General features: G+C 50.6%; 1 protein-coding gene across 1 annotated transcript in view; it reads right to left on the minus strand.

Annotated features, from left to right (window-relative positions):
• The window catches only part of Slc1a7 (solute carrier family 1 member 7), a 45,202-nt gene that overhangs the window by 3,486 nt on the left and 15,491 nt on the right, over positions 1 to 26,225 (minus strand). Inside the window, exons 3-7 of the mRNA XM_021160857.3 lie at positions 16,569 to 16,784; positions 7,557 to 7,599; positions 5,263 to 5,485; positions 2,017 to 2,116; positions 1,224 to 1,457 (exon numbers count right to left, since the gene is read on the minus strand). Of these exons, the coding sequence (XP_021016516.1) occupies positions 1,224 to 1,457; positions 2,017 to 2,116; positions 5,263 to 5,485; positions 7,557 to 7,599; positions 16,569 to 16,784 (816 nt within the window). The remainder of the gene's footprint in view (positions 1 to 1,223; positions 1,458 to 2,016; positions 2,117 to 5,262; positions 5,486 to 7,556; positions 7,600 to 16,568; positions 16,785 to 26,225) is intronic.

Here is a 26,225-nt window from a genome sequence, read left to right on the forward strand (position 1 = left end):
GAGCCAGCTGATGGATGCCCTGACAGAAATGTGTGGCATATGTGTGGGTCAGCTTGGGCTGGTAGGAACGACCCCGAGAAGAGTGCCCAGGAAGGCAATGGGGAGGAAAGCTTCAGTGGTACACTACTATACTGTGGGCCTAGAGTATCTGCAGCAGTGATTCCCAGAGACTACAGCAGAGTGCCTGGGCCTTGGTTTCCCATGGGGCCTCAGCAAGCCCTGTAGCATGGGCACCTTGGTTTCTGTTGCCCATAACTCCCAGGTCACAGCGTGATTGCAAGATCAAGCCATGCTGTACTCAGAGAAGAGAAGTACTCGTGTTAAGTCTATGGGAAGAGGCTTTTGCTGCAGGGGTGGGGGTACATCTGACAGGGGTAAAACACAACACAGTCCCAGAGACTGAGACCCAGGCAAGAAAGGCGAGGGCTGCAAGAAACACCAGACCTTTGGCCCAGAAAGGTGGGCTCCAAACCCTACAATTCTGCCTACAGGGAGCTTGGACACTTGCTCTCATAGGGCAAGATGATCATGGGTGACGACTCCATCCACTCCTTCCCTCCCTCCCTCCCTCCCTCCCTCCCTCCCTCCCTCTTCTAACTATCCCAGGCCCTCAGCTGTGGTGGGTAGTCCCCAAGGCTGGGCATGGGTTTCACTAGTTCTACTCACTTTCTCACCCCAGAGCATTATCTCAGCCTCGGAAAGCAATCCTGTGTAGGTACAAATTATTCCAGTCCAGGTATGGGGGCACTGAGCCCTGGGAAAGCTAAGAGACAGTCTGCCATCACACTGGGGTGCTTAACAGAACCAGGACTGCAGCCTTGGCTGTCTAGAAAGGCTGGCAAGGTTGAAACAGGTTATCCAGCCTTGACAATCCATCTGGAGTAGACAGATAGAACCCCTCCGATGTCACAAGATCTGCCCTAACAGGAACACATGGGGCTGTGAAAGCGATACACCCTCTCTGCCCGTGGAGTAAGGACAGGCCCCCATGAAGACTGAGGCATGGGGGACCACGGGCAAAGGGAGGCCTCAAGAATGACTGAGGCAGGCAGAGCCTTGGGCATTAAGCTCCCATGTGGTCATATCACCTCCTCTGGGATCTGTCTGAGGAGCCACGTTAGCACTCTCAGTGGTTCTGTGGCTGTAGGTGAATGACAGCTGGACAGCTGGACAGAGTTCTGTTCTGCCTACCCTAACCCTCTCAGCTCTTCATCTGGGGCTACCTGGAGGAGGTGGCCAATGCAATGAGCAGAGCCTGGAGGACACCTCGGATGAAGACAATGGGGTTCTTCTTGGTGATGAGGAAGTACAGTAGGGGCAGGATGAGGAGACCGTGGACCACCAGCCCGCAAACCACGGTCACGGCGTAGAAGCCCAGCTTTTTCCCCACTGCCTTGGGGTCATCCATCTCCAAGATCTTGCCAGCGATCAGGAAGACAATGCCAAAGGGAAAATACCTGGGGTGGCAGAGTGGTCTCAGGTTCAGTTCAGGATCCCCTCCCACCTGGCACCTTGTCAAAGTGTGATCTCATCTCAAGCTCCTAGTGGCTCAGGAGGACTGGGTGAGACTGAGGTGCCCAGCTGAGAGCCAGGTCCCTCAGTTGCCCTGGCTCTAGATAGCCTGCCATGTCCTTGAAGAAGCCCCATTTTAGCTCAGCAAGGCCACACCTCCAAGGTGACCACGGTCAGTCCTCTGCACACTCCTCTGACTATCAGGCACATAAGGTCTGAACTCTGAACCAGGAGTGGTTACTGATTCTCACTTCTGCTATGTGCTTTCCTCCAGAGCCGAGCTAAGCAGGTGTCACAACATGGGGAAACTGAGGCCAAGACAGCAGAAGACGAGGCTGGATTGGACTGGGAGCCCTGTGCAGTCAGCTAGCCCTGGTGGCCCAGATCTAGGCTGAGCCTCCTATACAGTTTGTTGAGCTCCTAAGAATGCACTGAGGTCAGTTCAGTGATGTGTCCAGGGCAGGAGGAGTAGGGGAAGGAGGGCTCTCCTTGGAGGAGACTTACCACCCCGCCACTGCCACGATCTTCATGACAGACTCATTAAGGCACTGACAGAAGCTGACCAGGGGCGTCCCGCTGTCACCCATGCGGCCCAGCATGATACCTGCGGGGTCACACAGAGAGATTCACAGGGGCACCAGGCCACCGTACACACACACACACACACACACACACACACACACACACACACAGTGATTGCAGAGCAGGGACGGATGGGCTCATGTGCCCTTGCTGACACCTCCACAGCCCCAAGACTCATCTCTAGTCATTCTCCATGCAGCAATGGACATTTATCCCCTTGAGATAAAATGTCCCTGAACACATCCTGGTGTCCAGTCTGCTTTGGCAGAAATCATTCCCCAACTTCAGATGCACTTGCCTGACTCCACTAAACCATCCTGCTCTGCCCCTCCTCGCTGGGCCCTGGCTTCATGGACCTAAGGATTCTCGATAGCAGCTTCTCTGCTGCCTCAGTGCTTTCCCCCAGTCTGTCTGGACATCTGGATGTCAGTTCGATTGTGATGGAGAGTACCACCGAGCCATTCTGGGAAGGGTGGCCGTGTGACTGCTGTCATTCTGGGGAAATCCACACTCTTGAGCTATCCTCCAAAGTGCTGCATGTCACTCAGTGCATGCAGCTCAGTGGCCCACTCAGCAAAGGAGAGACAGGGAAGGGCTCTGTCACCATAATCCACACAGAAGTCACCTTGTGGTATTGGGGTGAAGAAGGCCTACCTGTGTAAGCAGGAGAAGCCTGGTCTCAGGGTGACACCGGGCCAGGCCTACCCATCTAGTCTGTGATATCCTGGCACACAGGAAGCCAGCTCGTGCCTGCCCACTGGCTAACCCTGCCCCTCCTCACCTTCACTTGAATGTCTCCAGGATGAGACTCAGATCTAGCATACATAGGACACAGGTGTGACAATGAGGCACCCCATAGACAAGGTGACCTGAGCACCAGCCATGTCCTCAGACCAGGAAAAAGACCTGGGGATGAAGGATGGAAGAGCCCCCTTTAGAGCCATTGTGCATAATGACGTGGATATGCCCAGATGAGGGCACTCTCAGGTGCACACAGGAGTGTGCATGCCAAGCACAAATGACTATGATACAGTCAGTCACACTGTCCAGTGAACAAGCACAAATGCACAGCAAAACACAGTTACACTGCCCAGTGAACACCGGACATCTCAAACATTTCTTACGCTCTGTGACCAGGTAGCCTGTATTCGTCACGTGCCTCAGGCTGTGGATGGAGGGGAAGAAAGCCCAGTAGCCAGGTTACCAGGTGCACGTTCAGGGTCCAGGGTCAGATTCAGCTCTTAGTCCTCTATGTGTCTGGTATTTTAGCCAAGCCAATCAGAGCTTTGCTGTCCATCACTGCCTACATGTTCAGTCACTATCCAAACATCTTTCTAACAGGTTTCTCTGAGCCCTGCCTTTGCTAGTCACCATGGAGGGCTCCGGCAAATGGACTATAAGCCAGGCCAAGTGATGCTGAGCCACCTAACTGAGGTTCAGTGCAACTCCACACAAACAGAGATGAATGCAACGGGGTCAGATAGTCACAGTGGAGCATCTTGAGTAGAGAAGCCATGACCTGGGCTCCTGACTGAGCCTGGGGACAAGAAGACCTTGATGAGAATGGTAAGCTTATGGGGCCCCTGAAGCATGAGAGAGGCGACAAGGAGGAAGGACATGAACAGTGAGCTAAGGAGAATAGAAGCCTCGTCACAGGACTGCAGGGCTATGGAGCAGCCTGGGTCACACCCTTGAGGTCTGCAGCCTCTAAAGCCCCATTTGGATTCTGTCCACGGGTAACTGCAGAACAGGACCAGCTTCCTAAGCCTTAGGACACACAAGAAAGGACAAGACAAGGTGCAAGAAGCCAACGGGGGGAGCCAAATAGATCCAGGGTGGTAGTAACAGGAGAGAGAGAGAGAGAGAGGGAGAGAGAGAGAGAGAGAGAGAGAGAGAGAGAGAGAGAGAGAGAGCAGGCTGGCAGGATCTGGGTAGGGGCAATGTTGCTGGGGCCAGCTGGAACATGGCCCAGATGTCTCATGTACACAATAGGATGCTGAGCATGCTCTAAGAGAACAAAATGCTTCAGAAAAGCCAGGGCAGTGGGAGCCAGCCACGCCAGGGTTGGTGCTAAAGGGATCTCCAGGCCATTCAGGGCTGGAGCTTTCCCAAGAGAGAAGGGGGCCCTGAGTATGGTTGTGGCACTGGTGGGCAGCATTTTCAGCAGAAGATCATGGAATCTAAATCTATAGAGTTTTAGGGGTCTCTTTAAGAACAAGAGTATAGGCAGAGGAACCTTATGCTTATAGTCCCACTTGGCAGAGAGGCGGGAGGGCCAGGAATTCAAGGCCAGCCTCAGTGAGGTTTAAGCCAGCCCAGGCTGTACGAGGCATTGCCTCAAAAAAACCAAAACAATGAAAAAACAAAACAAAACAAAACACCACCACCAAAACAAAATAACAACAACAAAAACGCAACCAACCAAAAAAACAAAACAAAACAAAACAAAAAACCCAACAACCAACCAAAAACTATTCATTATATACATGTATGAAATTCTCAAAAGTTAAGAACAAGTTTAAAACACAAACCCAGAATATAAAACTACCTCCCTCAACAACAACAAAAAGGCACATGCCAGCCGGGCGTGGTGGCGCACGCCTTTAATCCCAGCACTCGGGAGGCAGAGGCAGGCGGATTTCTGAGTTCGAGGCCAGCCTGGTCTACAAAGTGAGTGCCAGGACAGCCAGGGCTACACAGAGAAACCCTGTCTCGAAAAACCAAAAAAAAAAAAAAAAAAAAAAAAAAAAAAGGCACATGCCTTTGAAGGTTCACATACAAATAAGGGACCCCAAGTCACACCCTTAGTGGTTCATGGCAAATCATTGTGGCTGGAGACCCATAAAGGGAAAGACCTGCTCAGGAAGGCCACTGTGAGCCTCAAGAAATGACACAGAAGCTCTGGAGAGAGAGAGGCAGCTCGGGAAAGCCTCGAACGTAGGATGAAAGACTCCACACACAGTGACAATCCTTCTCCATCTCTCATGACTTCAGGGAAAGGCCCAATAACACACGTCTGCGAGGAACTGAGGGCTGGACTGAGGTAGGAGGGGAGCCCCATGGGGCAGGAATTCTCAGCAGGAGAAGGACTTGGAGCCCATTAGGAAGAGCAGGCAAGAAGGCCCTGGAGTGTTGGGAGGGCATTGCCGGAGCAGTGACAACACATACCCATCGTGGCTGAGAAGATGACAATGCCTAGCACGTTCATGCCATCACTGGTACCAGGCTCTGACTTGTAGACAATCTCAGGCGGGGGCGTCAGATCCAGGGCAAAGTTCTGCACACGTGAGCCATTGTCTTCCTGGACCCCATAGATGACGATCCGCCGGGGAGGAACCTCCTCTGCTGCTCCCCTGGGAGACTTGATAACTGGAGTGGTCTTGGTGCGGTACTGTTGGGGAGCACGTTGTCCAGGAGGGAGTCAGTATCATGTTATTACAGGAAACATCTCGAAGGCGCATTTGTATGCACTTGTATTATATGGGTGTCAATAGACTGTTGAGGGAGAGGCTCAGAAGCTGGGTGTTGCCCACCACAAAGAGAAGGGGACCTTCATGTCACTGCTCACTGCCCCCCAGCTCCCTCCAGTTCTCTGTCACCACCACCTGATTCCCTCGCCCCACCCCAATCTGTCTCCTCCTCTGCCAGAAGCCCTGTCACCTATCTTACCCCTTCTTCCAGGCCAGTACCCATGCACCGGACGACCCAAAGCCTTGCTGTCCCTTGGACAGATCCAGAACCTTCTCAGAGAAAGCTCCTAGACCCTGGGCCTGGTTGATGATGTCAGCCACCCAAGGTCTTCCTCTGCCCACCAGGCCATTATTCCTCAGAAGCCCAGACAAGGGATAGCTGGCCCTTCAAACAGCACACCATCAAGATGGTAGGGCTTCTTAGAGGAGGGGAGCCTATTCAGGAAATACATGAACCAACAGTCCCTGGTTTTGTCCCACTCACCTATAAAAGGGGACCACAATCGCATCTCCCTCACTGAATGAAACGCGTGCTCCCCATAGCCCTTGGTATGCGGAAAACCCCATGTGAAGCTTATTGCTGCCAACACCAGCACATACAGAACCAACTGAACCAGGCACGTTTCTGCTCAAGGCCTTGGCGGAGAGAGTGCTTAGCCAAAAGGGGGAATTTCATTTGGGTCTCAAAAGATGAGTAGTTTGGCAAGAGGGAACTGTCTTAAAATAGACTAACACACTGTCTCTGAAACCGTCAATATTTCTCCAGCACTGGGGTGGATGGCACACTGCCCTGCCTAGCTTTTCAACCCTGTACCCTGTGGCTGTGTTCACAAATGAGACTTGCTTCAGCTTCACAGATGTTTGTTTGGGGGTCTCTTTCCAGGCCCACCTGATTTGTATCCTCGGTTCAACATTCAGCCTTGCCCAGGCAAGGGACTTAGGGAAACACTGGCTGCTTTGCATCAGGCCATGGGCACACAAGAGACAGGGTAGAGAATTGGAAATAAGCTGAAGTCTGGGCAAAATGACGGGGAGCAACCTGTATGGCACAGAGAGGGAGGGCAGAAAGGATGGGAGGGTCTGGCCTCCCCCTGAACGTTGTAACTTTAGAGTTTGATGCCTGGGGAGGGGTGTGTGTGTGTGTGAGTGTGTGTGTGTATGTGTGTGCTTATGTGGGTAAGAGTGTAGCAGGGGAAACAAGGCAAGCCGCGTGCCCGAGGACACACAGAAGCAATGCTGTCTACTTAGATCCTGGACCGAGAGGTGATTTTCCTGCATTAACTGAGAGCAGGCTTTGTATTTTCTTCTCTTTAAGTTTATTTTAATTTTTTACCCCGAGAGAGTCTCACATTGTCCAGGCCGCCCTCACATCCTGGGTTCCGGGATTACAGATATAGTGTCAAATCTTGTTTATGCAGGGCAGGGTACTATGCATGCTAGGCAAACACTCTACCAACTGAGTCACATTCTGCAGGGCCTGCCTACTTCATGTACTTTCATGTTTTCCTAATTTCCAGTGAATATTTTCCCAGTCAATGTTATTATTATTCTTATGGAAGGGTTGTTCTTAGAGAGAAAGCAGGTTTAGAAGCCGGCCTGGCCCGAATTCACCCACTCTCTTGTCCTTGACTGCTAGTATAATCTTGAGCAATGAAACTACTTGTGAGCCTCAGTTTTCTCATCCAGGAAATGGCTTGTTCTTACCTTAGTGTGGACACTAACGATGATGGGAAGGTGAGTGTGACGTGAACACTAGTGGTGTGAGGCTTTCTTCTGCCCCACAAAGTTTCTTTATGAGCAAGGGGAACCCAGGACAGGGGTATGACAATGGGAGGTACTAAGATGTGGGTCCTTCCCCCCAAGCCCCCCACCCCGGGCATTCCTCTGTAGGAGATTGGGAGCCTGCCTGCCAGCCCGAGTCACAACCATTCTCAGATAGCCCTGCCTTTCTTCCTCTTCTGCCCCTCCACTCCACAGTCAGGCTCTGCTCACCTGTTTGAACGTGGCTTCTACCAGGTTGGCTGGGAACATGTTCCTGGAAAGAGAAGAGAGGCAGAAACTGAGGAGTTTCAGTGCCAGGAGAGGAAGCCTTTGGGGGTGGGGTGGGATCATCAGAATGCACCTCTAGAAGTGGGCGGGGAAACTTTCCATGACCCCCACCCAGGTCCACCCTCTTCATGCCATTGGTCCCCACTGATACTTAGAATGTCCTAGTCAAACATGGTGCCTTTCCAGGCCTAAGCCCCGCCTACTGTTCCCCCAGGTTGGCATGGCACACCCACTTCACCACACTGCTTAACTGCAGGCAAACCAGCATATTTTCCCTAGCCATGCATGGCTGATTCCTCAGCAGACCCGTGGCCTTTCTACATGTGGGCTACCTCGGCAAACCATAAAGACAAGTCTCTGTTTTCTCCATTCTTTGGTTTGGTTGGTTTTGAGGCAGGGTCTCACTATATAGACTTGGCTACCCTGTATCTCACTAGATAGACCAGGCTGGCCTTCCTGTCTTTGCTTCCCAAGTGCTGGTCCTAAATATGTGTGTGTGTCACTGACAGGTGGTGGTGGTACACGCCTTTAATTCCAGCACTTAGAAGGCAGAGGCAGGAAACTCTCTGAGTTCAAGGCCAGCCTGGTTCAGGACAGCCAGGACCACCCACCCTGTCTCAAAAAACCAAAAGAAAAAAAAAAGAAAGGAGGAGGAGGAGGAAGAGGAGGAGGAGGAATGCCACTACACTTGGCTTCCCCTCCATCTCTGATATCTTATGTGTGTGTGGGCCCAGCTCAGGAGCCAGCACACAAGTGAACCATTACAGTTATGTCTTCAGAGATTGGTCTCAGGACCCTCTAAAGCCCCTAATTTGAGGATGCTGTGTTAGGAGTTAACACGGCATGGACTGTGCATAACCCACACAATGCACATCCACCTGGTTTCAGTCATCTGTGAACACTGTGCAGTCCCTGGAGCCCAGGAGTGTGGCGGGACGAGCGGCTGTGCGGCATGGATCTAACAATGACAAGAAGCCCAGCACACTTAGCACACATGCGGTGATCTCCCCGGACATTTTTGACCTGTGGTTGGTTGACTTCATGGACATAAACTCACGCCAGTGGAGGGTTTGTCTGTGCCACGTTAGTATTTATTTTAAGGCTGAAGGTGGAGGGGCTCTGGTTCTGCCAGAGATGAAAATATACTAGACAAGTATAATTGTTGTCAATGCAATGTACTATACACACAGCCATTAATATGGCACCCACTGCATAGCCCAGAGCCCAGCGCAGAGCCTCCAACAGCCAAGCGTTCCATTTCTGTTGTCATTCTGGCATTATTATTATTTATGTGTATTGTGTGTGCAGGTGAATGACATGGCATGTGTGTGTAAGTCAGAGAATAACTTTTAGAAGTCAGTTCTCGTTTTTCGTCTTTCTGTGGGTTCTAGGAATCATACTTGGGTTGTCAGGCTTATAGGTTAAGCACCTTTACCTGATGAGCTATCTTGCCAACTTATCTATCTATCTATCTATCTATCTATCTATCTATCTATCTATCTATCTACTGGCAGGGTCTCACCAGGTAATATAGGCTGCCCTCAAACCTATCATGCTCCCAAGTACCCAGATTACAAGCATGTGCTATTGTGCCTGAGCTAAGTACTTCATATTTGGGGAAATTGTTTCACAAGCCAGTGAGGAATTAAAGGTCCCACCATTAGAACCGAATAACTGACCAACCATTCTGAAAATTTGTTCACTGTCTGTTACTTAACATCCTCCACTAAAACAAGTTCCACTTGACTTCAAGACCATATTTTTTCTTTTTTGGTTTTTCGAGACAGGGTTTCTCTGTGTAGCCCTGGCTGTCCTGGAACTCACTCTGTAGACCAGGCTGGCCTCAAACTCAGAAATCTGCCTGCCTCTGCCTCTCTAGTGTAGACAATATTTTTTCAACTGAGACCGTGGAAATCTAGAGAACAATGGGTTAATATTTTATCACTTCCTGGAAAGGAAAGGACTTGCTAAGAACAAAGCGGACAAATCAATGGATTTCACTCATGGAAAAGAAGAAAGTCCTCAGTGCACTGTGCCGTCCTGACTCAGACCCCAGAACACCAGAGAACATCTATTGGAAGTGAGTGGCATCTGTAACACAGAGGCATGGTGGACATGCTGCAGGCTCGGCCCTGGATGAGTTCAGATCTAGCCTGAGCTACCTGAGTCCCTGCTGTCAAAAAAACAGACAAAGTCTGTGGCTTACTGCAAGGTAGCCCCGTTTCCACTTCTTAGGTTAAAAGGTCCTGCGGTTATATCTGATGCTAACATCTGGGTCACTGGTGAAGGTGTGTGGCACTAAAGTTACAATGCAGATGAAATTATAAAACAGACAGCAGACAAACTGGGGCATCTCAATGGCCAAAGTTATCACCCTGAATCTACAGAGATTTGTAACAAATCCTGCTCTTTCCATCTTCACCAGCTGTCTCCTCTCACAGCAATCTCAAATCCCCAGAGGACAGAGGCGTCAGCTCTTTCCCTACTCTGTCCCTGGAAGAGAGCCTGACACATAGTAGGCACTCTGACAGTATTTGCTGCTTAAACAAATGGGTCACAAAACAGTAACACTCCAATAGAAGAAGTCAGAAAGATATACCCAGCAATTCACATCCCAAAAGAAGATACACAAATGGCCAGTATTAAAAAAAAAAAGTCTTATAAAACATCAATGTACAGGCTGAGGAGCTGAGGGAGATGATCGCCTTCAGGAGGCCCCTGCAGTGACCTTTCCCTGAGCAAAGAAACCCCCATCCTGCCCCTCAGACCCCTCAAGGAAGGTTACAGTCTGGGGATGCTAACACCCTCAGATCCCGAGTCTGTGTTTCCTGGAATGGCGTGAGTAACATTCTTGCTGCTGTCTGCCTGGCTCGACCTCCCGTCACTTGTCCTGGCAAGAATCCACCTTCAAGATTCAGTTCACACATGAGTGAAGCCTCGCACGTGGACCTGTGTGTGCCTAATTCCCAAAGTCTCCTCCCCAGCGGCTGGGGCCAGAGCAGCCGCTGCAGCGTTTGCACTCCTGTTAAGATTCAGGTTCCATGGACACATCTGGCCAGAGGAGGAGGGTGAGGAGCAAGGCAGAGGCTGGTGGAGAGTATTCTGTGACACACTGTCACTCACCCTTTCCCCAGAGGCTCAATTTTGTCTTGTGGGGGGGGGGTTTAGAGGGTGGGGAGAAACAGAGGCCAAAAGCTGGATAGCATGCCTTTCTTCCTTGAGTTGGAAGCTAATGTCTGCCATCAGATTCTACTGATTGCCAAACAGTGTGAAAATCTGTCATGAGCCCCAGGAGGTTCAAGGGACTTAGGAGGTGGTTAGCTAGTGACCTTAAAGAAAAGACTCTTTAGCTCGAGCTGAACTAAAACACCTGGGCCATGGCATTGCTACTAGTGTGCATTGTCCCTTATGAAATCATGTTAGAGTAAGAGACCCACAGGGCCTGGTCACTAAAGCCTGATTTCCACCCTCTCTTGTCTTTAACAGGACAGTCCCAGAGGCATGAGAGGAATCACTAAACACCAACCCCGAAGAATGGCTTTCGTCTAGAGCCCTTGTGTCCTTTCCTCCAATTTCCCTGACTCTTCCTGGAATTTAGATGAAACAACCAGAGTTTGAGCAGCCTTTTTGGACCATGAGACACACTGCTGATGAGACCCAGGAGCTCAGCAACCAAGCACACAGGCCAAGCCTGAGATCCTGGTGACAAGGGACGAGCGAGCCCTTCTGAGAAAAAAGCCTTCCTCTCACCGAAGGCTTCACTGCAGTTCTCAGCTCAGAGCAGACTCGTCTTATCACTGACAAACTTGCCAGCAGACTCAATGAACAGCTTTTGCTGTGCAGTGGCAGTGCAGGCTTTTCATCCTAGCACTAGGGAGACAGAGGCAGGCGGATCTCTGTGAGTTCAAGGCCAGCTGGTGTAGAGCGAGTTTCAGAACAGCCAGGGCTACACAGAGAAACCCTGTCTTGGGAAAGAAGAGGAGGAGGAGGAAAAAGGAGGAAGAGGAGGAGGGGGGAGGAGGAAGAGGAGGAGGAGGAGGAGCTATCACCATACTTTTGATTATTAATTTGAAAATGCTCATTTTCTTTTGGTTCTGAACTTTTTCAGGAAGACTCCTTCTTTATCCCATGAGGCTTGTTCCCCTGTAGCAGCTGCATAAAGCATAGGCAGGATATAGCTGGGGACATAAACAGTCATATTTGTGGTTCCCAGGGTCTAGCCTGCTCCCTGCTGAGTTTACCCTCCATATCTGCTGTTTACAGTTTCTCACTGAGATGGGTCCAAATGTCCCTGCCCCCATCAGGACGCAAAGGTGGGGATTGCTCCTTTGCAAGTAGAGCTCCCGAGAGACTCGTCTAGCCTCCGGGATACTAACGGGGAGCTGCAAACAGAGCCCAAGTTATTACTTAATCTCTGTGGTGTTTTAATAAGGTGGAAAAAGCAGCAGTCAGCTCTGATTAGTGCTCTGTTTGGACTCCCCGAGGCCTGCTGGGAGCTGACATCAGGGTTCTGACTTGGAGTCCTGGGAAATGAATGAATGACTTGGCAGGTCAGCCAGGGACGTGGTCTGTAGTGATCTGGAATCATCTTTGAGACACGAGATGCGTCTTTGCTTCCCTAGCAGTGAGCCCTAGGGCCTTGTTTCCCTGTATGACCAGCCTCTTGTCTTTCTGATGGTTCACGCTGTCACTTGTATTCCCAGGATCTACGTCCTGGTCATACATGTTCTTGTTCAGTCACCAGCACGTAGCAGACACCTGCTCTGGGCTCCTCATTTCCTCCCAGATCCTCAGAGAACCGCTGCTCCCAGCACCTTCTCCTCTGACTTTTAGGCTACCCCAGACTGGCATTCACACCATTTGAGGTTTAGCTCTGCCATGCTTCCCCCATTATCCACCTCCAGGAGGAGTTTCTGCGCATGCCCCGGTAGCCTCTAGCTGGCTGTGGGTCTTGCGTGCGCAACTACTGAGCCTGAAGGGACCTTGGAAAGGAGAGCCACCTACCCAAAGTCACAGTGGCTTCTGATTGTCAGAAAAAGAGGGGTAAGACTTCAGGTCTCTCCGGTGGTGATCTGTCTGTCACACAGGAAGCATGTGACCCTCCCTGAAACCCCACCCTCCCACAAAGATGTGGCATCAGTGATACTCACCCCCACCCCTAGCTTTGCGGAGCACCAAAGCAGAAGAATTGATGTCACCATATGAAAAGGCACTAGAGCAGACCAAGGCTGGAACATTTGACTTTGATACATGTATGGGACCCAGAACCTAGTAACCCTAAGCAGAGGAAGGCAAGATGGGAAGGCGGGGCTCCCCCTGCATAAGCTGCGGGAGGGTGGGACTTCCCGCGCATGCGCCGCTCTTCCCACCCTGTGAAAAAGCTGTTTTGAATCACAGGCTCTGAGAAATGATGGATCACAGGAGCATAATCCTAGAAATAACAGCTCTTAGAAGGAGGCCTCCCAAAATTCCTCTTGCCTTGGCCTCCAGTACACCCATTTTCCTCCTGCCCCTGTCAGCCCCACCACGCAGCCTACAGAGTTGCCAAAGACCAAGGCCTCTGGGCCCCATGCTCCAGGCTTGGCACACGCTGTTCCTGAATAGAAGGGCCTCCTCCAGAGACTTAGGCCCCAACAGCACTGTCAACAATGTGTGCAACAACCATGTGTGCAAAGTGCCTGCCTGAGCCATATGCTAATCTAGGCTCCAGGACAGGCTTGTGAAGATCTGCTACCCAGGGGTGGGGGAAGAAATGGAAAAAAAATAAAGAAATATGGGGGTGTAGCAGTGTCAGGTAGTGAGAGGAGCTGGCAGAAAAACTCATTCCCACAAACATAAAAGGATACCACAGCAGGAAGTTGGCCCTGAGCAGAGACATCAGTGCCATGAAGAACAGGCATGCTCACACCAGGAGAGGCCGTGCAGGGAGGCAGGGACAGCATGAAGCCAGGAACACACAGGCCACAGCAAGGACGGCTGAGCTGGTGTGGTTAGGGCCAGGGGAAGAGCAGAGCTCAGAGGCTCCGAGTGAGGCTACATGAGACAGAAGGGGTACCTTTAGAGCAAGCCATGGAGACCAAGAGGGTGGCTTGCCAGGGAGCCATGGCTGCTGAAGGGATGGCACACTGAGCTGCTGTGTTGACAGTCCATCAGACTGGAGCAGGGAAACAGCCAGGAGCAACCTGATAGAGATGGAGGTGGTGTTGAGGATGGCAAGCATGCACCGGATGGCCGTGGTCTGGCTTTGAATTCAGAAGAGTGGGATGCAGTGTGTGGGAGACAGATAGGGCTCTGGCCTTTTCCTCGGATATGTTAGCTTGAGGACTGTGTGTTGGGGCTAGGAGGTCACACTAGAGGTTTCCAGGTTGAACCAAAATTGGAGAGCACTGATGTGTAGGGACATTCAAACCTGTGGTATAGAATGTCATGTCACTTGGCAGGCAAAAGCCTCATGCTTCAGTTTCATCTTCTCCACCTTTGTGGTAAGGAAACGTCTAGGCTAGCTTCTTCTCACAACGAGAGATGAAGCTGGTCCTTGGTCCACTATGAGAAAACCAGGCTGGTCCCTGAAGCATGGCGACCACATGCAGCCTGCGGAACTGTCTCAGTTCCCGGGTTCCATGGTTACCCAGACCTCCTGCCTCCTGCACCCGAAGGGGGCTTAGTCTGAACTGGCAGACCCTCCCAGCTGATTGCCAGCCCCAGCTTGTCATTCAAGTCCATCAGTTTGCGGTAGTTTGTTACGCAGCTGTAACTGACTGATGCACAGGATACATGTTCCTGAAGAGAGGAGGAGATGCTGAGCATTGGGCATCAGTTCCCAGGAGGAGGAAAGAATGTTTATTTCTGGCTTTGAGCCAGGAGAAGCACTCAGAGGCCATGGTATGCGTCCTAAGATTTGAGGAATGTAGAGGTTTTGCCTGACTCATACCCAAAGACCCTGGGAAAAGCTTGCACTTCTGGCAAGGATAAATATACTTTCCATGGGTCAGCTGTGGCTCTTAAAGAATGGATCCTGACCAAGAGGGTAGCCTAGAGGGGACCCAAGCTTAGGGATTGAGCAGAGATCTTGCCCGAAGAGAGTATTTTAAGTGGCCAGATAAAACAGGGATTATTTTAGGAAGCCCAATGCTAGGATGGTTAGAACCCACAAAAGAACTAGATGAACTACAACCAGGGAATGCCGGCAGCAGTTCATACATGCCCAAGAAGGGGGTGGGGGTGGGGCTTTTGTGCACTCTCTCATCAGAGCAGAGTGGAAGACACTTCTGCTGCAGTTTTTCAAACCATTCAGATCCACAAGGAGAGGGCAGGGTTGGTGTCCAATTGATGAATCTGGGGTTTTGGAATTAGACAGACCAGGACTTACATTTGAAATTGATTAGAAGATAAGGAGCCCGGGGAGGAGACCATGGAGCAGGCCAGCTAGTTGAGCCCACTCAATGGTCATGTGGCCCCGTTGGAGTAGGTATGGCCTAATTGGAGGAATATGTCACTGGGGGTGGGCTTTGATGTTTCAGAAGCTCAAGCCAGGCCCAGTGGTTCACTCTCTCTTCCTGCTGCCTTCAGATCCACTTGCAGACCTCTCAGCTCCTTCTGGGGCACCCGTCTGCCTGCAGGCCACCATACTTCCCATCGTGATGATAATGGACTAAACATTTGAACTGTAAGCCAGTCCCAATGAAATGTTTTCCTTTATAAAAGTTTCTGTGGTCGTAGTGTCTCTTCACAGCAATAAGTCCCCAAGACACAGGACATTTCCAGTGTGGTGTGTGTACAGAGGTCATCCAGCCCTGATGCATCCACATGTCCTGGGCTAGGCTCTCCATCCTCGGGGCCACCTGCCTTATCCTTAATTTCAAAATCATCTGAGAGATTCAGATTCTCCTGAGGCAGGCTTCTGCCTGTTCCAGAACCTTCCCCTGGCTTGCTCTCCACCTGTTACCCACTCAGATGTTGTCATAGCCAGCAGCATCCGCCTCACGTACCCTTCCTCTGATCCCCACAGCGTCCCTGCCAGTTCTAGGCTTCCCAGTCCCATCCCATGGTCTCTACCCTGTACCACCCCAGTTCTGTCTTCCTCTCTTGTCCTGCTCTATTCTGGTCCATGGCTTCTCCAGCAGCCAGCAGGAGCCTTCTATGGTGCACCATGCCAATCCTGTGTTTGAGAGCTATGTCCTGGTCTGGGGATGTGTTCAATGGCAGAGCTTTCATCTAGCATGAACAAGACCCTGGAGCGGATCACTACCGCTGCAGAAATAAATCAAACCTACTTCCTGTGGCCTTTAGAAGTGGGCCTGCATGCTTTGGTCTTTAACTCCAGAAAGAGTAACTTCTCGAGAAATGGGTAGGTGGAGCCTCTTGGTCCAGGCCTGGGCCCACAGCTGGCACTGGCAAGGGGCAGTAGAGCTGTTGGCATGTCTGTGGGGGCTATGCTCTATGGCAAAGTCTGCAGCACTTTTGTATGGAGCAGTGCTCGGGTCTGTGGAGTGGGGGTGGTTAAATTGATGGTTCCACAAGGTGATGTCCTGGGTGCCAGGCAGCCTGGATAGAATCCTGGCACCTTGTCTCCCTGCTCGATAAACTGGGAACAGCACCCACTCTTTGAGTCTTGTTTTCTCATCTAGGGCAAAGGGACCAATAGAGAAAAGGGGGGACCCATAACTATCAGCCTCCTGCCTCACAGCCTGGTGGCCCCAGCAGCTGTGGAACCAGTCAGCTCACAGCCTTCCTCAGCCTGCTCTTCCATCACCGGCCCCCCAGCCCCATGGAGATGGCAGAGTAGAGCCCAGCAGGCAGTCCAGGGGCTGGGGGACTGAGATGTTCACTACTGACATCAGTGTACCAGAGGGTCATGAGGTTCACCGCACACACTCGAGAGCTGACCTGAGTCCCCACAGTCTGTGTGCCCTCTGGAGCCCACACAGGGGACCTGTGCCAGGCCTGGGGACTTACCGGACAAGATCCAGGAGGGCGTCAGCTGAGCTCATGACCGGCTTTCCACTCTGTTCAGTTGTCTCCTTCTGTGCTGCACCACCAGGGTGGATGATGGAGACCATGATGATGCCCACAACAACAGCCAGAAAGGTAGTCCACAGGTAGTATGCCACAGTGAGGATGCCCAAGCGACTGGAGGTCTTGGCATCCAGGGAGGCAAGGCCGGACATCAAGCTGGGAAGCAAGGTGGGTCAGGTTTGTGAGAGGCACAAGACCTTGGCTGGGAACTCTGTTGTGTTTGTTGAGGCTCCCTCACCCCATGTCCCCTTGTGTGCTCCAGAAAGTCTCCCTCGGGTATTCCAGTCCCAAGGCTCCAAACCCCTCCCTAGCTCCATTCTCTCTCTCTCTCTCTCTCTCTCTCTCTCTCCAGTTTAATGCATCACACCTCTGGGTCAGTACATATGCTGTTCTTTCTGCATGGTTTCTCTCAGAAGCCCCCTATGCTCATCTGGCTACCAGACAGGACCAGGCTGTGTTACGTGAAGACCTCACCAATGTTAGGCATCTATTCTGGGGTTCTCTCAGCCTTCAGCCTCTTCTCTCATGACCCTGGTTGTCACACCATGTTTACCTGCCTAATGCCATCCCAAGATTGGATGCATATGAAAGAGACAAGTCTGACTTTTCTGTGGGTCCCCAATGCCCAGCACCAATGGACGGGGAGCAGGTGACTACAAGGAACTAAGAGTAAGGCAGAGACAGTGACCTCGCCTGACGACTGGCCATGTGACCTCTGACTGCCTATGTGACCTCTGACAAATGCATCTTTCTTCCCTCTAGGGATCCAAGATCCCCCCCACCCCACATGAGAACACAGAAACATCTCTTCCAGAGTGAACCTGAGCCAGACCACCTCCTCGCCTGGCCAGTACTGAGGGTGTCTCTGCTGTTGGGGGAAGGAGTCAGAGATTAATTAATGAAATGCCTGTGCTTTGTTTCGCTGCCAAAAGGATTTTCCTCCAAAGCCCTTTCATTCTTTCAGATAAAGGAAGTATTTGTCTGGTTTTAATCATGTAAACAAGAGTAGATAATCCTCCCATTCCTCACGTTCTCCCTAATGTCAGCCCTGATCCCTCCCGGCAGCCAGGGTCCATCCCTCCGGACAGGCTAACCCTGAAACCTGGGCAGTTCCGCTAAGCCCTGGGCATAGACTGGCCCTCCATTAGACCAAGGGTGAAGATGCCTCCTCCTGGAGTCCTCTCCTGACATTTGGCCTCCTCTCCTGGTCCCTGTGCTTTCTTCTGTCCTCACCCCAGTTCTTTAGGCTGTTATATCATAGGGTGCCTGTTGAGGTTGATCTTGCTGTCTATTGTAATGCTAAGTGCAGGCCCCCAAGACCTGGAGTCTATCTGGCATAGACTCAATAGACTCAAGTGACCCTGCCCCCAAGTGGTTTCTGATTGGTAAATATAGGTACCAACAGGCAATAGCTGGGCAGAAGAGACATAGATGGGATGTAGGTTTCATGAGCTGGGGATCAGAAGAGAGCCAAGAGAAGAAAAAGGTGCAAGAGGAGGAGGAAGAAGCCACTATGGGTTGGGAGTCAAGAAAACATGGCCCTGGAATTAAGAATTGGCCAATTGGAGTTAAGAGTAGCCCAGATAGAACCTAGTAATAAATAATAACTCAGGTTATCGATAGAAAAATAGATTGTAATACCACAGAAGGGAAGTATCTGCCCAGCTCTTGTGCTATTTAAGGTTTATTGTAAATATAAAGGTGTGTATGTCTTTTATCTGGAACTAAACCCTGGGTCAGGAGGAGGGTAGGCTGGAGTTTGAACAACGTGGGTGAGCCAGTCCAGGGCAGGCCCAGAGCATCATGATTCCACAGAGGGTAGTAGAGAGAAGGGAAGGAGAACGGGAGGTGGGGAGGGAGGATGAGAGGGAGGGAGGGGGAGAGGGAGGAGGGAGGGGCGGGATGGAGGAAGATGCACAATCTCCCTTCTCCTCCTCCGCCAGGATGCCATATGCTAGCGATGGGCTTAGGGTTGGTCTCAGACATAAATCCCAAAGGCCAGTAATGGGATTGCCGGCCAGAGGAAACAAGGCTGCTGTGACCATTATCCAAGAAAGATTACTTCTGCCCTCCCTCAGCAGAACCCTGTGGTCAGGCCCACATGCTGTAGGCCATAGGGAAGCCAGTCCCTGAGAGAGGGTGCACCCTAATTCACCACATTAGCGCCCTGCTAGACCAGAACTCGGGCCAGCTCTAAGCTTGTCTGCGTCTGTGTCTGGATCCTGTCCCAGACCTCAGGAAGTAGTTACTCTTCAGGAAACAGGGAAAGCAACAGACAAGAGCACCAGGACACAAGGGGACACAAGAACTGCAGAAGTAGGACAAATCAGTATAATGGGGAAGGCGGCAAGGGCAGTTGCTATTAGGGGAGAGAACTCTAGTTGAGGTTGTAGGGAGGGCTTCCTGGAGGCAGCAGCATTGGAATTGGTTCTTCCAAGATTTGGAGATGGGGCCTACAAGAGTGGGTAGCAGAAGACACAGGAGACTTTAAAGTGTGGGGACACTGTGCTGCTCAGTGAAGTCCGAGCTCAGGTGCTGGGTAAGGTGTGGTTATAGGACAGAACCAGATTGTATGTGGCCTTGAATGTCGAGTCAAGGGGGATTGGGGGGCCCCCAGGGGTGCAGAGGAGAGGGAGCAGACCAGTGCTTCCCAGATGGCATGTTTAACAATGTCTGCCTAAGAGAAGAGAGGATAGAGTAAAACATTCCCAAGGTTTGAGGCAGGGGGTTTTCCAGGGTGATTTGTGCATCCCTTGAAGCCTCTGAAATGGGCAGAAGCTAAATTTTTTGTCCTCAGATGAAAAGACGTGTAGCAACAATTTTGGAGTTTTGGTTTCTAAAAACAAACAAACAAACAAAAAACCCACCTCAATAAATATTATAAGACTATGTTTTTGTTTTAATCTCAGGTGTGGAGTATGAGGCTGCTTCAGACTTTCCATGGCAGCTGACTATGATTTGCCTCGTGCTCTAGCAGGGGTCTGATTTTGCCAGCAGTAGATAGTTTCTACAATTGTGTGACATTTGGAATTCTGGGGATTTTTCAGAGGGTATATAAATGCATTGTTGGTCACTGCTAGTCTTGGTTTGTTAAGTAGTCATGTGGAAAGAAGAAGAGGGGAATGAGGAAGAAGAGAAGAAGAAGAAGAAGAAGAGGAGAAGAAGAAGAAGAAGAAGAAGAAGAAGAAGAAGAAGAAGAAGAAGAAGAAGAAGAAGAAGAAGAAGAAGAAGAAGAAGAAATTAGATATCCTGACAGCAAAGCTCAAACTGGACCCCCCAAGGAACTGGATGTCCCAGTTAGCAGCAAGTTGTCTCACTATAATATCACCCCCTTTCTGATTCCTGACTTTATTCAGGAATCTCTTTCCTTTCCTCTCTATTTTTTCTATTCTCTCTAGTATTATAGGGTTGAAAGGGTGGAAGAAAAGGGGGTGTAGAAGGGTGGAAGAAGGAAGAACCCATAAAGTAGCCAAGAATGGCTACAAAGATGTTTGTACACCACTGTACTATGCAGCCACCAAAAAGGGCAGACCTGTCACTATGAAGACAGTCCTAATGTAATGTAAAGTGGAAAAGTGATTTAACAACGGGGAGCTCCAGAGCCTCCTGGGAAATAGACTCCTCTCTGACTTGCAGGATTGTGTGCAGGGTGTCATAAGAGCCCCATTTCCTGAGGAACCACCGTGGACACCTAGCTGTGGGAAGCCAGGAAGAAATGCAAACACAGTCACGATCTGAGGGCTCTGTGGCTTTTTCTATTTCTCTGCTTTCTCTCTTACACCCAGAATGGAGCTTGTCTCATGTGATGAAAGACACAGCCCAGACACCCTGCCTGGCAGCCATAGAGCTGCGGTTTACCAGGAGCTCTCAGTTCCCCCAAAGATCTGCGTATCACTCACTCCAAGGTTCATCAGCCTTGTGAGTCAGTGACACCCTGAGGAATCTCGATGCCGGGCACCCACTCCTCATCATTTAGATTTGCTAATAGTTGACTAGTTTTTTTAGAAGCTGCCCCCAAGCTCTTTGGAATCTCCTCCCTCAACCTCCCAAGTACTGGAATTATAGGTAAGGGCCTGTGCCCCTTGCCTCTTAGTTAATTTTACAAAGTTAAAAAAGGCCAAGACAGCTCAGACCACAGTGTGAGACCCTGTCTCAAAGAAAAAAGAAAAGAAAAGAGAAGAAGAAGAAGAAGAGGAGGAGGAGGGGGAGGAGGAGGAGGAGAAGGAGGAGGAGGAGGAGGAGAAGGAGGAGGAGGAGGAGGAGGAGGAGGAGGAGGAGGAGGAGAAGGAGAAGGAGAAGGAGAAGGAGAAGGAGAAGAAGAAGAAGAAGAAGAAGAAGAAGAAGAAGAAGAAGAAGAAGAAGAAGAAGAAGAAGAAGAAGAAGAAGAAGAAGAAGGAAATATGAAATCTATTTAATAATACTTTAACCTGCTATATCCAACCTATTACCATGCATAATCAATGTGAAAATTTTATGCTTCCACAGGCTTTACATTTTAATTAAAATTAATTAATAAATCAATATATGTCCTAGCTGTATATCAAGTACTTGATAGCCTAGTGGCTATCATACTGAAAAGGTTCTGGGTTGACATAGGGACAATGGAGCTCAGGGTGAAAGATGCCTGGCCAGGCTACTCAGGAAGTAAGTTTTAGAACCAAGATTGGAGCAGAGTTCCTGGCCCTTCTGCCCACTGTTTCTTGGTTCTGGTCTAAGGCCTACTTTGGGATGATAATGACTGTCATGTGATCCAGCCCATGCAATCCCTTCTCAGTTCAGCTCTCAGAGTTCTGCCTTGTCCATAGCTGCAGCCTGTAGGTTGTTGTTGGTGAGCCTGCCGTCTGAGGGAGTAACCGAGTACAGCGAAGTTGACCAGCTATGGGATGTTAGAACAAGACTTACAGACAGAAAAGTCAGTCCCATAGACATGACCTCAAATACTCCTCCTGACTTTGGGTAGGGACAAAAGCCATGTCTGTCCCACTCCATGCTTAGGTAGGTGCTCCTAGCAATGCCCCAGTAAAAGGCCCCAAGAAGGAACCCCAGGGAGGATGGGAGCCCAGTGGCCTACAACTCCCTCCCAAGCCATCTGGTTCACTACTGAGTGCCCAGGGATTGAGGATCAAGAGATTGAGGTGATTAGAGACATTATCTTACAGAGATGGCGGGGAGCTGGCCTGGCTCCCAGCCTGTTTCAATCTGCAGGGGTGGGGGAAGGGAGGTCTTGACTGCCAGGTTCCTGATGAAGAGGAAGGCTGCCTATGCACCCCACCTGGCTTCTACATCAACATTCAGGTTGGCACTGTGAACCCCAGTGTAGACCAGATAACTAACTGATCAAGGAACAATGGTGGGCAGGACTGGAGGAGATTCTCTGGCAGCCCTGCTCACTCACCTCACCTATGTGCCTCATTGCAGAGAGCCTGGCCTTAGGCTTCGAGTACCCAAAGGCTTAGCCTTTGTTCTGACAACCCCTAGAATGGTATAAAACTGCTTTGGGCCGGCCTTCCTCATTCTTACATCAGCTAGCCTGTTCACCCTGGGCTCCAGGAATCTCCTCTGTAGGTTCTTCTTCCTGGTGAGCCTCTCTGTCCACTCCCTGCCTCATCTCCACTGTACTAAGGTCATCTTAGACATCTTGTCTTCCTGGAGTCTAGCACAGGGTGGCAGTGGAGGAATTTGAGATGAGGGAAATGGAGTAGGTCTCTAATCCTTGCACTTGGGATTAAGGCAGAAGGACAGAGAGTTTGAAGCCAGCCTAGACTACGTAGCAAGCAGTAGACTTTCTGGATCCCTCCCAGGGTAGGCCTTAGTCTGGCTTGTGTCTAGGTCCCCAGAACCCAGGGCCTGGCTAGACCTGAGTGTCAGTTTATTGATGTGATGTTAAACCAGTGGCTGACCTGGACCAAACTGTAAGGACAGTTTGGGGTTCTGGTGACTTTAAGCATAGGGTCCCTTTGAACTGGTCCCTTGAGCTAACTGGTCCCCTGGCCAGGCCGAGGGGAGTTCCCTGGCAACTGTGTGTTTTGGGCATTGAAGTACTTGGCACTAGGACTCAAGAAACAGATGGAGTGTCAGCAACCAGATGGAGTTGAAGAACAGTTGCAGACAGTAGACAGGGTCTTTCAGGGCCTGTTTTCAGTCTTCTTCTTCCTACCCATTTTATCAATGGCTTGGCCAAGGCCACCAACACCATGTGGACCCAGTTTATAGAGGACAACCTGGAAGGAACAGCTGATGAGCTAGCTGAAGGACCCCAGCAGGCTAGAGTGATAAAACAGAACACAGGCAAGCGCTGGGGTGCAGATAGCTTCAAGTGCTGGGGTGCAGGTAGCTTCAAGTGCTGGGTAGTGGGACCACTGAGAGGGGCGGGAAGGAGCTGCTGCATGCAGTACTTGTGGGAAGGGGACGCTGGCAGTTTGTTTGCTGATAGCTTGATGAGTCACCGGGGACTTGGGGCCATTAACCAGAGGGCTCAAGGCTGCCTCAGACCTGCCCTGAGGTTGAGTCCCACTGGAAAAGGGATAGGAAGGGTGCAGTGCCCCTCACACAGCAGCTGGCAGTAAAAGAGACAAAGGCTTTAGGGGAAAGCATCTAGGGTAGCCTGGAGGACAGCAACCTGGGATGCTGGAGCTGATAGGAAGCTCTGGGAACCTCACTCAGTGCCTGAGGTAACTTATGTCAGCACCACCCTGCCCTGCAATGAACCTCTTTGAGACACTGGAAGCAACTTACTGAAGTCACATAGTGAGCACTCAGGTGTCCAGTAGGACTCCTGCTACCAGCAGACCTGAGGACAGGAATGAACCTGAGTCCCTGGGCTGAGTGAGGCCTTGGGTCTGACCTTAGCTGAGTTCTCAGGCCATATGAAGTCTACCCTGCAGGCAAGGAGGTGTGACTAAAAAGGGGTCTGGGCCATGAGTGAGAGGGTCTCCTGTCAGCCTTTCTAAAGCCCACTTCCCAGCAGACAGCAGGCACAGTCTCTGACAGCAAGCGCCACGTTAGCGCCTAGTTCCACTTCCCAGATGGCTCTGCCACACCCCTTCTCCCCCAAGCAATTCTAAGGCTTGAGGCAGGATGTCTTGATGCCAGTTCACTAAAATGTAGGCCATCTGGTCCCAGGAATCCCTCCAAAGTGCAGAAACTCCCCTCGAGCCTCTACTAATACCACACTGGGTCAGCAGCCACCACGGGCTGGTTCTGTTCATTAGGAAGTACTTTTCTTGGAGCCAGGGTAAAAAAAAATCTACCTCCAGTGGGAGAGGATCTCTTGTAGATACAGCCTCCCTTTGCAGCCGTGCAGAACAACCCTCTCTGGTTCCTAGGTTGGATCCTATAGAGCTGCCTCCCTCCCTCATGGTGCAGAAGGCTGAGGAGAGGAGAGTACAGTCTCCACCAGGAGTAATGACTTACTAAACACACCTGCCAGACTGGCCAGGACCAGCCTGTGCTCAGAAAGACCGCTCCTGAGGAAAGAGATGGCCCTGGGCATACAGAGGAGTTTCTCCTAACACTCCTCTTTCAGGCATGACGGGGTCTGTCCCAAAGCTTAGAATGGAGCTGTCTGACTGAGTCTCTCCTTGGCAGTGAGTCTCCACAGGAAGATGGTAGAAACTCTTTCAAAACCACTGATCTCCCCTTCGCCGTATACATGTTATCACACCAACTACATTGGGGACTTGCCCTGAGTACTTGGGGGTCCCGGAAATGAATGAGGGGTTTGTGGTCACTGGGAATCTTGTTTAGCAGGTACAAGGCCTGCAGTGTAACAACAGACCTCTGGGTCACCACCGTGACTGAGAGAGATCAAAAGCAATTGGTAACCCATGAGGGAACCACCCTCTCAGAGGTGGCTGCTCAGTTGGATCCTGGGAAGGTGAGCAGGAAGCAGAAGGGGATGAAGCAAGACTGTGGGCATCTAGAATGGATGGAGACTTTCTGAGTCCCTGGGCTGAAGGTCTGCCCTACTATATAGCCCCTAGCTGAGCTGTGTTTTCTCTCTTGATCAGCAAAGATCTCAGCTGATGAGGCAAGGGAGACAAGAAAGACTCCCAGCTCCCATGGAAGGAGTGGCAGGGCCTAGCTCAGAAAGGCTAGCCCGACTTTAAGGTTGAATCCAGAGGTGCAGGCAATACCAGGTTTGACATTTAGTCTGTGGCCACCTCCAGCCTGCAGCCTGTCTCAAAGCTTGGAGAAGCTGCTCCGAATACTGGCTCCCAAACCAGACTTCAAGACTGCTTGGCCCAAGCCCATCTCCGAGGAGTCAGAACGTGGGTGTGTGGAGCAGTCTGCCAAACTAGAGTGCCTCAGCAAGGGGGAGAATGGGTGGGGAGACGCTTTGGACCAAACATGATTTCCTGATTCTCAGAAATTTCCGTTGAAAATTCTTACAAGAAACAGGAACAAAAACAATACTTACGTGGGCATATGAATGCATCGCACACTTGCTACACATACATACATACACACACACACACACACACACACATGCGACATCTCTATGAGGCAGAGCTAACAAAACACCCTGCCTTGTTCAGCCTCAGTGAATCACAAACACATGGCTTCAGTTTCCTTGAATGATGCCTGGTTTGAGAAACTGGAGAAGGGGTGGGGAGGAGGATGGGGGGCGGGGGACAAGGGAGAATTGGAGGCTCTGGCTGGATCCAGATGTTGGGCTAACCACCCCCAGTTTTTTTGTTGTTCTTGTCTGTGGATGTGTGAAAGCGGGGCACAGTTGACATCCTAAGGTTAACCCTGGTGGAGCCACAATGGGCCACACACACAGAGAGACACAGACAGACACAGACACACACACAGACACATACACATACACACATATGTACACATAGACACACACAGAGAGACACAGACACACACACATATGCACATATGAGACACAGACACACATATACACACATACACACACATGTACACACACAGAGACACAGAGACACACACACAGACACACATATACACACATACACACACATGCACACATACACACACATACACACATAGACACACACATAAGCACTTGAGCACACACACTACCTGGTAGGCCCTGCCTTGTAAATTTGCACTTACACTGTATCTATTTTATGGCAGAGGCTAAGAACACTGTAAATAACACAGTCTGAGGCTATGTCATTTACAGAGCCCTAGATACAATAAATAAATAAATAAATAAATAGCCCCAGTGGTGTGTCTAGGAGCATCGCAGGAACCAGGATGGGAAGGCTCAGCTGCAGCCCCCAGTGGAAGTGTGTAACAAGATCCCCAGGCACTGGTACAGGGTGGAAACTCTTATGACATTTTGTTGAATAAAACCCAAAACAAGTAGGAAGCAGATTTGTTTTCGTGGAAGAACCAGGAAGGTAACCTTCAAGAACTTAAAGGAACAGAAAGCTGTGGGTGGTTTTTTCTTTTTTCTGTCAGTCTATGAATGTGAAAGGAAGGGGTTATGCACAGAGAACATCCTTGCTGGGAAAGGATGGTTTCTAGGTCCACGAGCATACGTGAAGGGAATCAAGGACGGGTAGAATTGCAGAGCACAGCTCAGAATAGCAAACCACTTGCTGCCCACCTAAGCAGCGTCCC

This window comes from Mus caroli, unplaced genomic scaffold (assembly GCF_978045245.1).
Source record: "Mus caroli unplaced genomic scaffold, Mus_caroli_1 scaffold_6, whole genome shotgun sequence".
NCBI classification, from domain to species: Eukaryota; Metazoa; Chordata; class Mammalia; order Rodentia; family Muridae; genus Mus; species Mus caroli.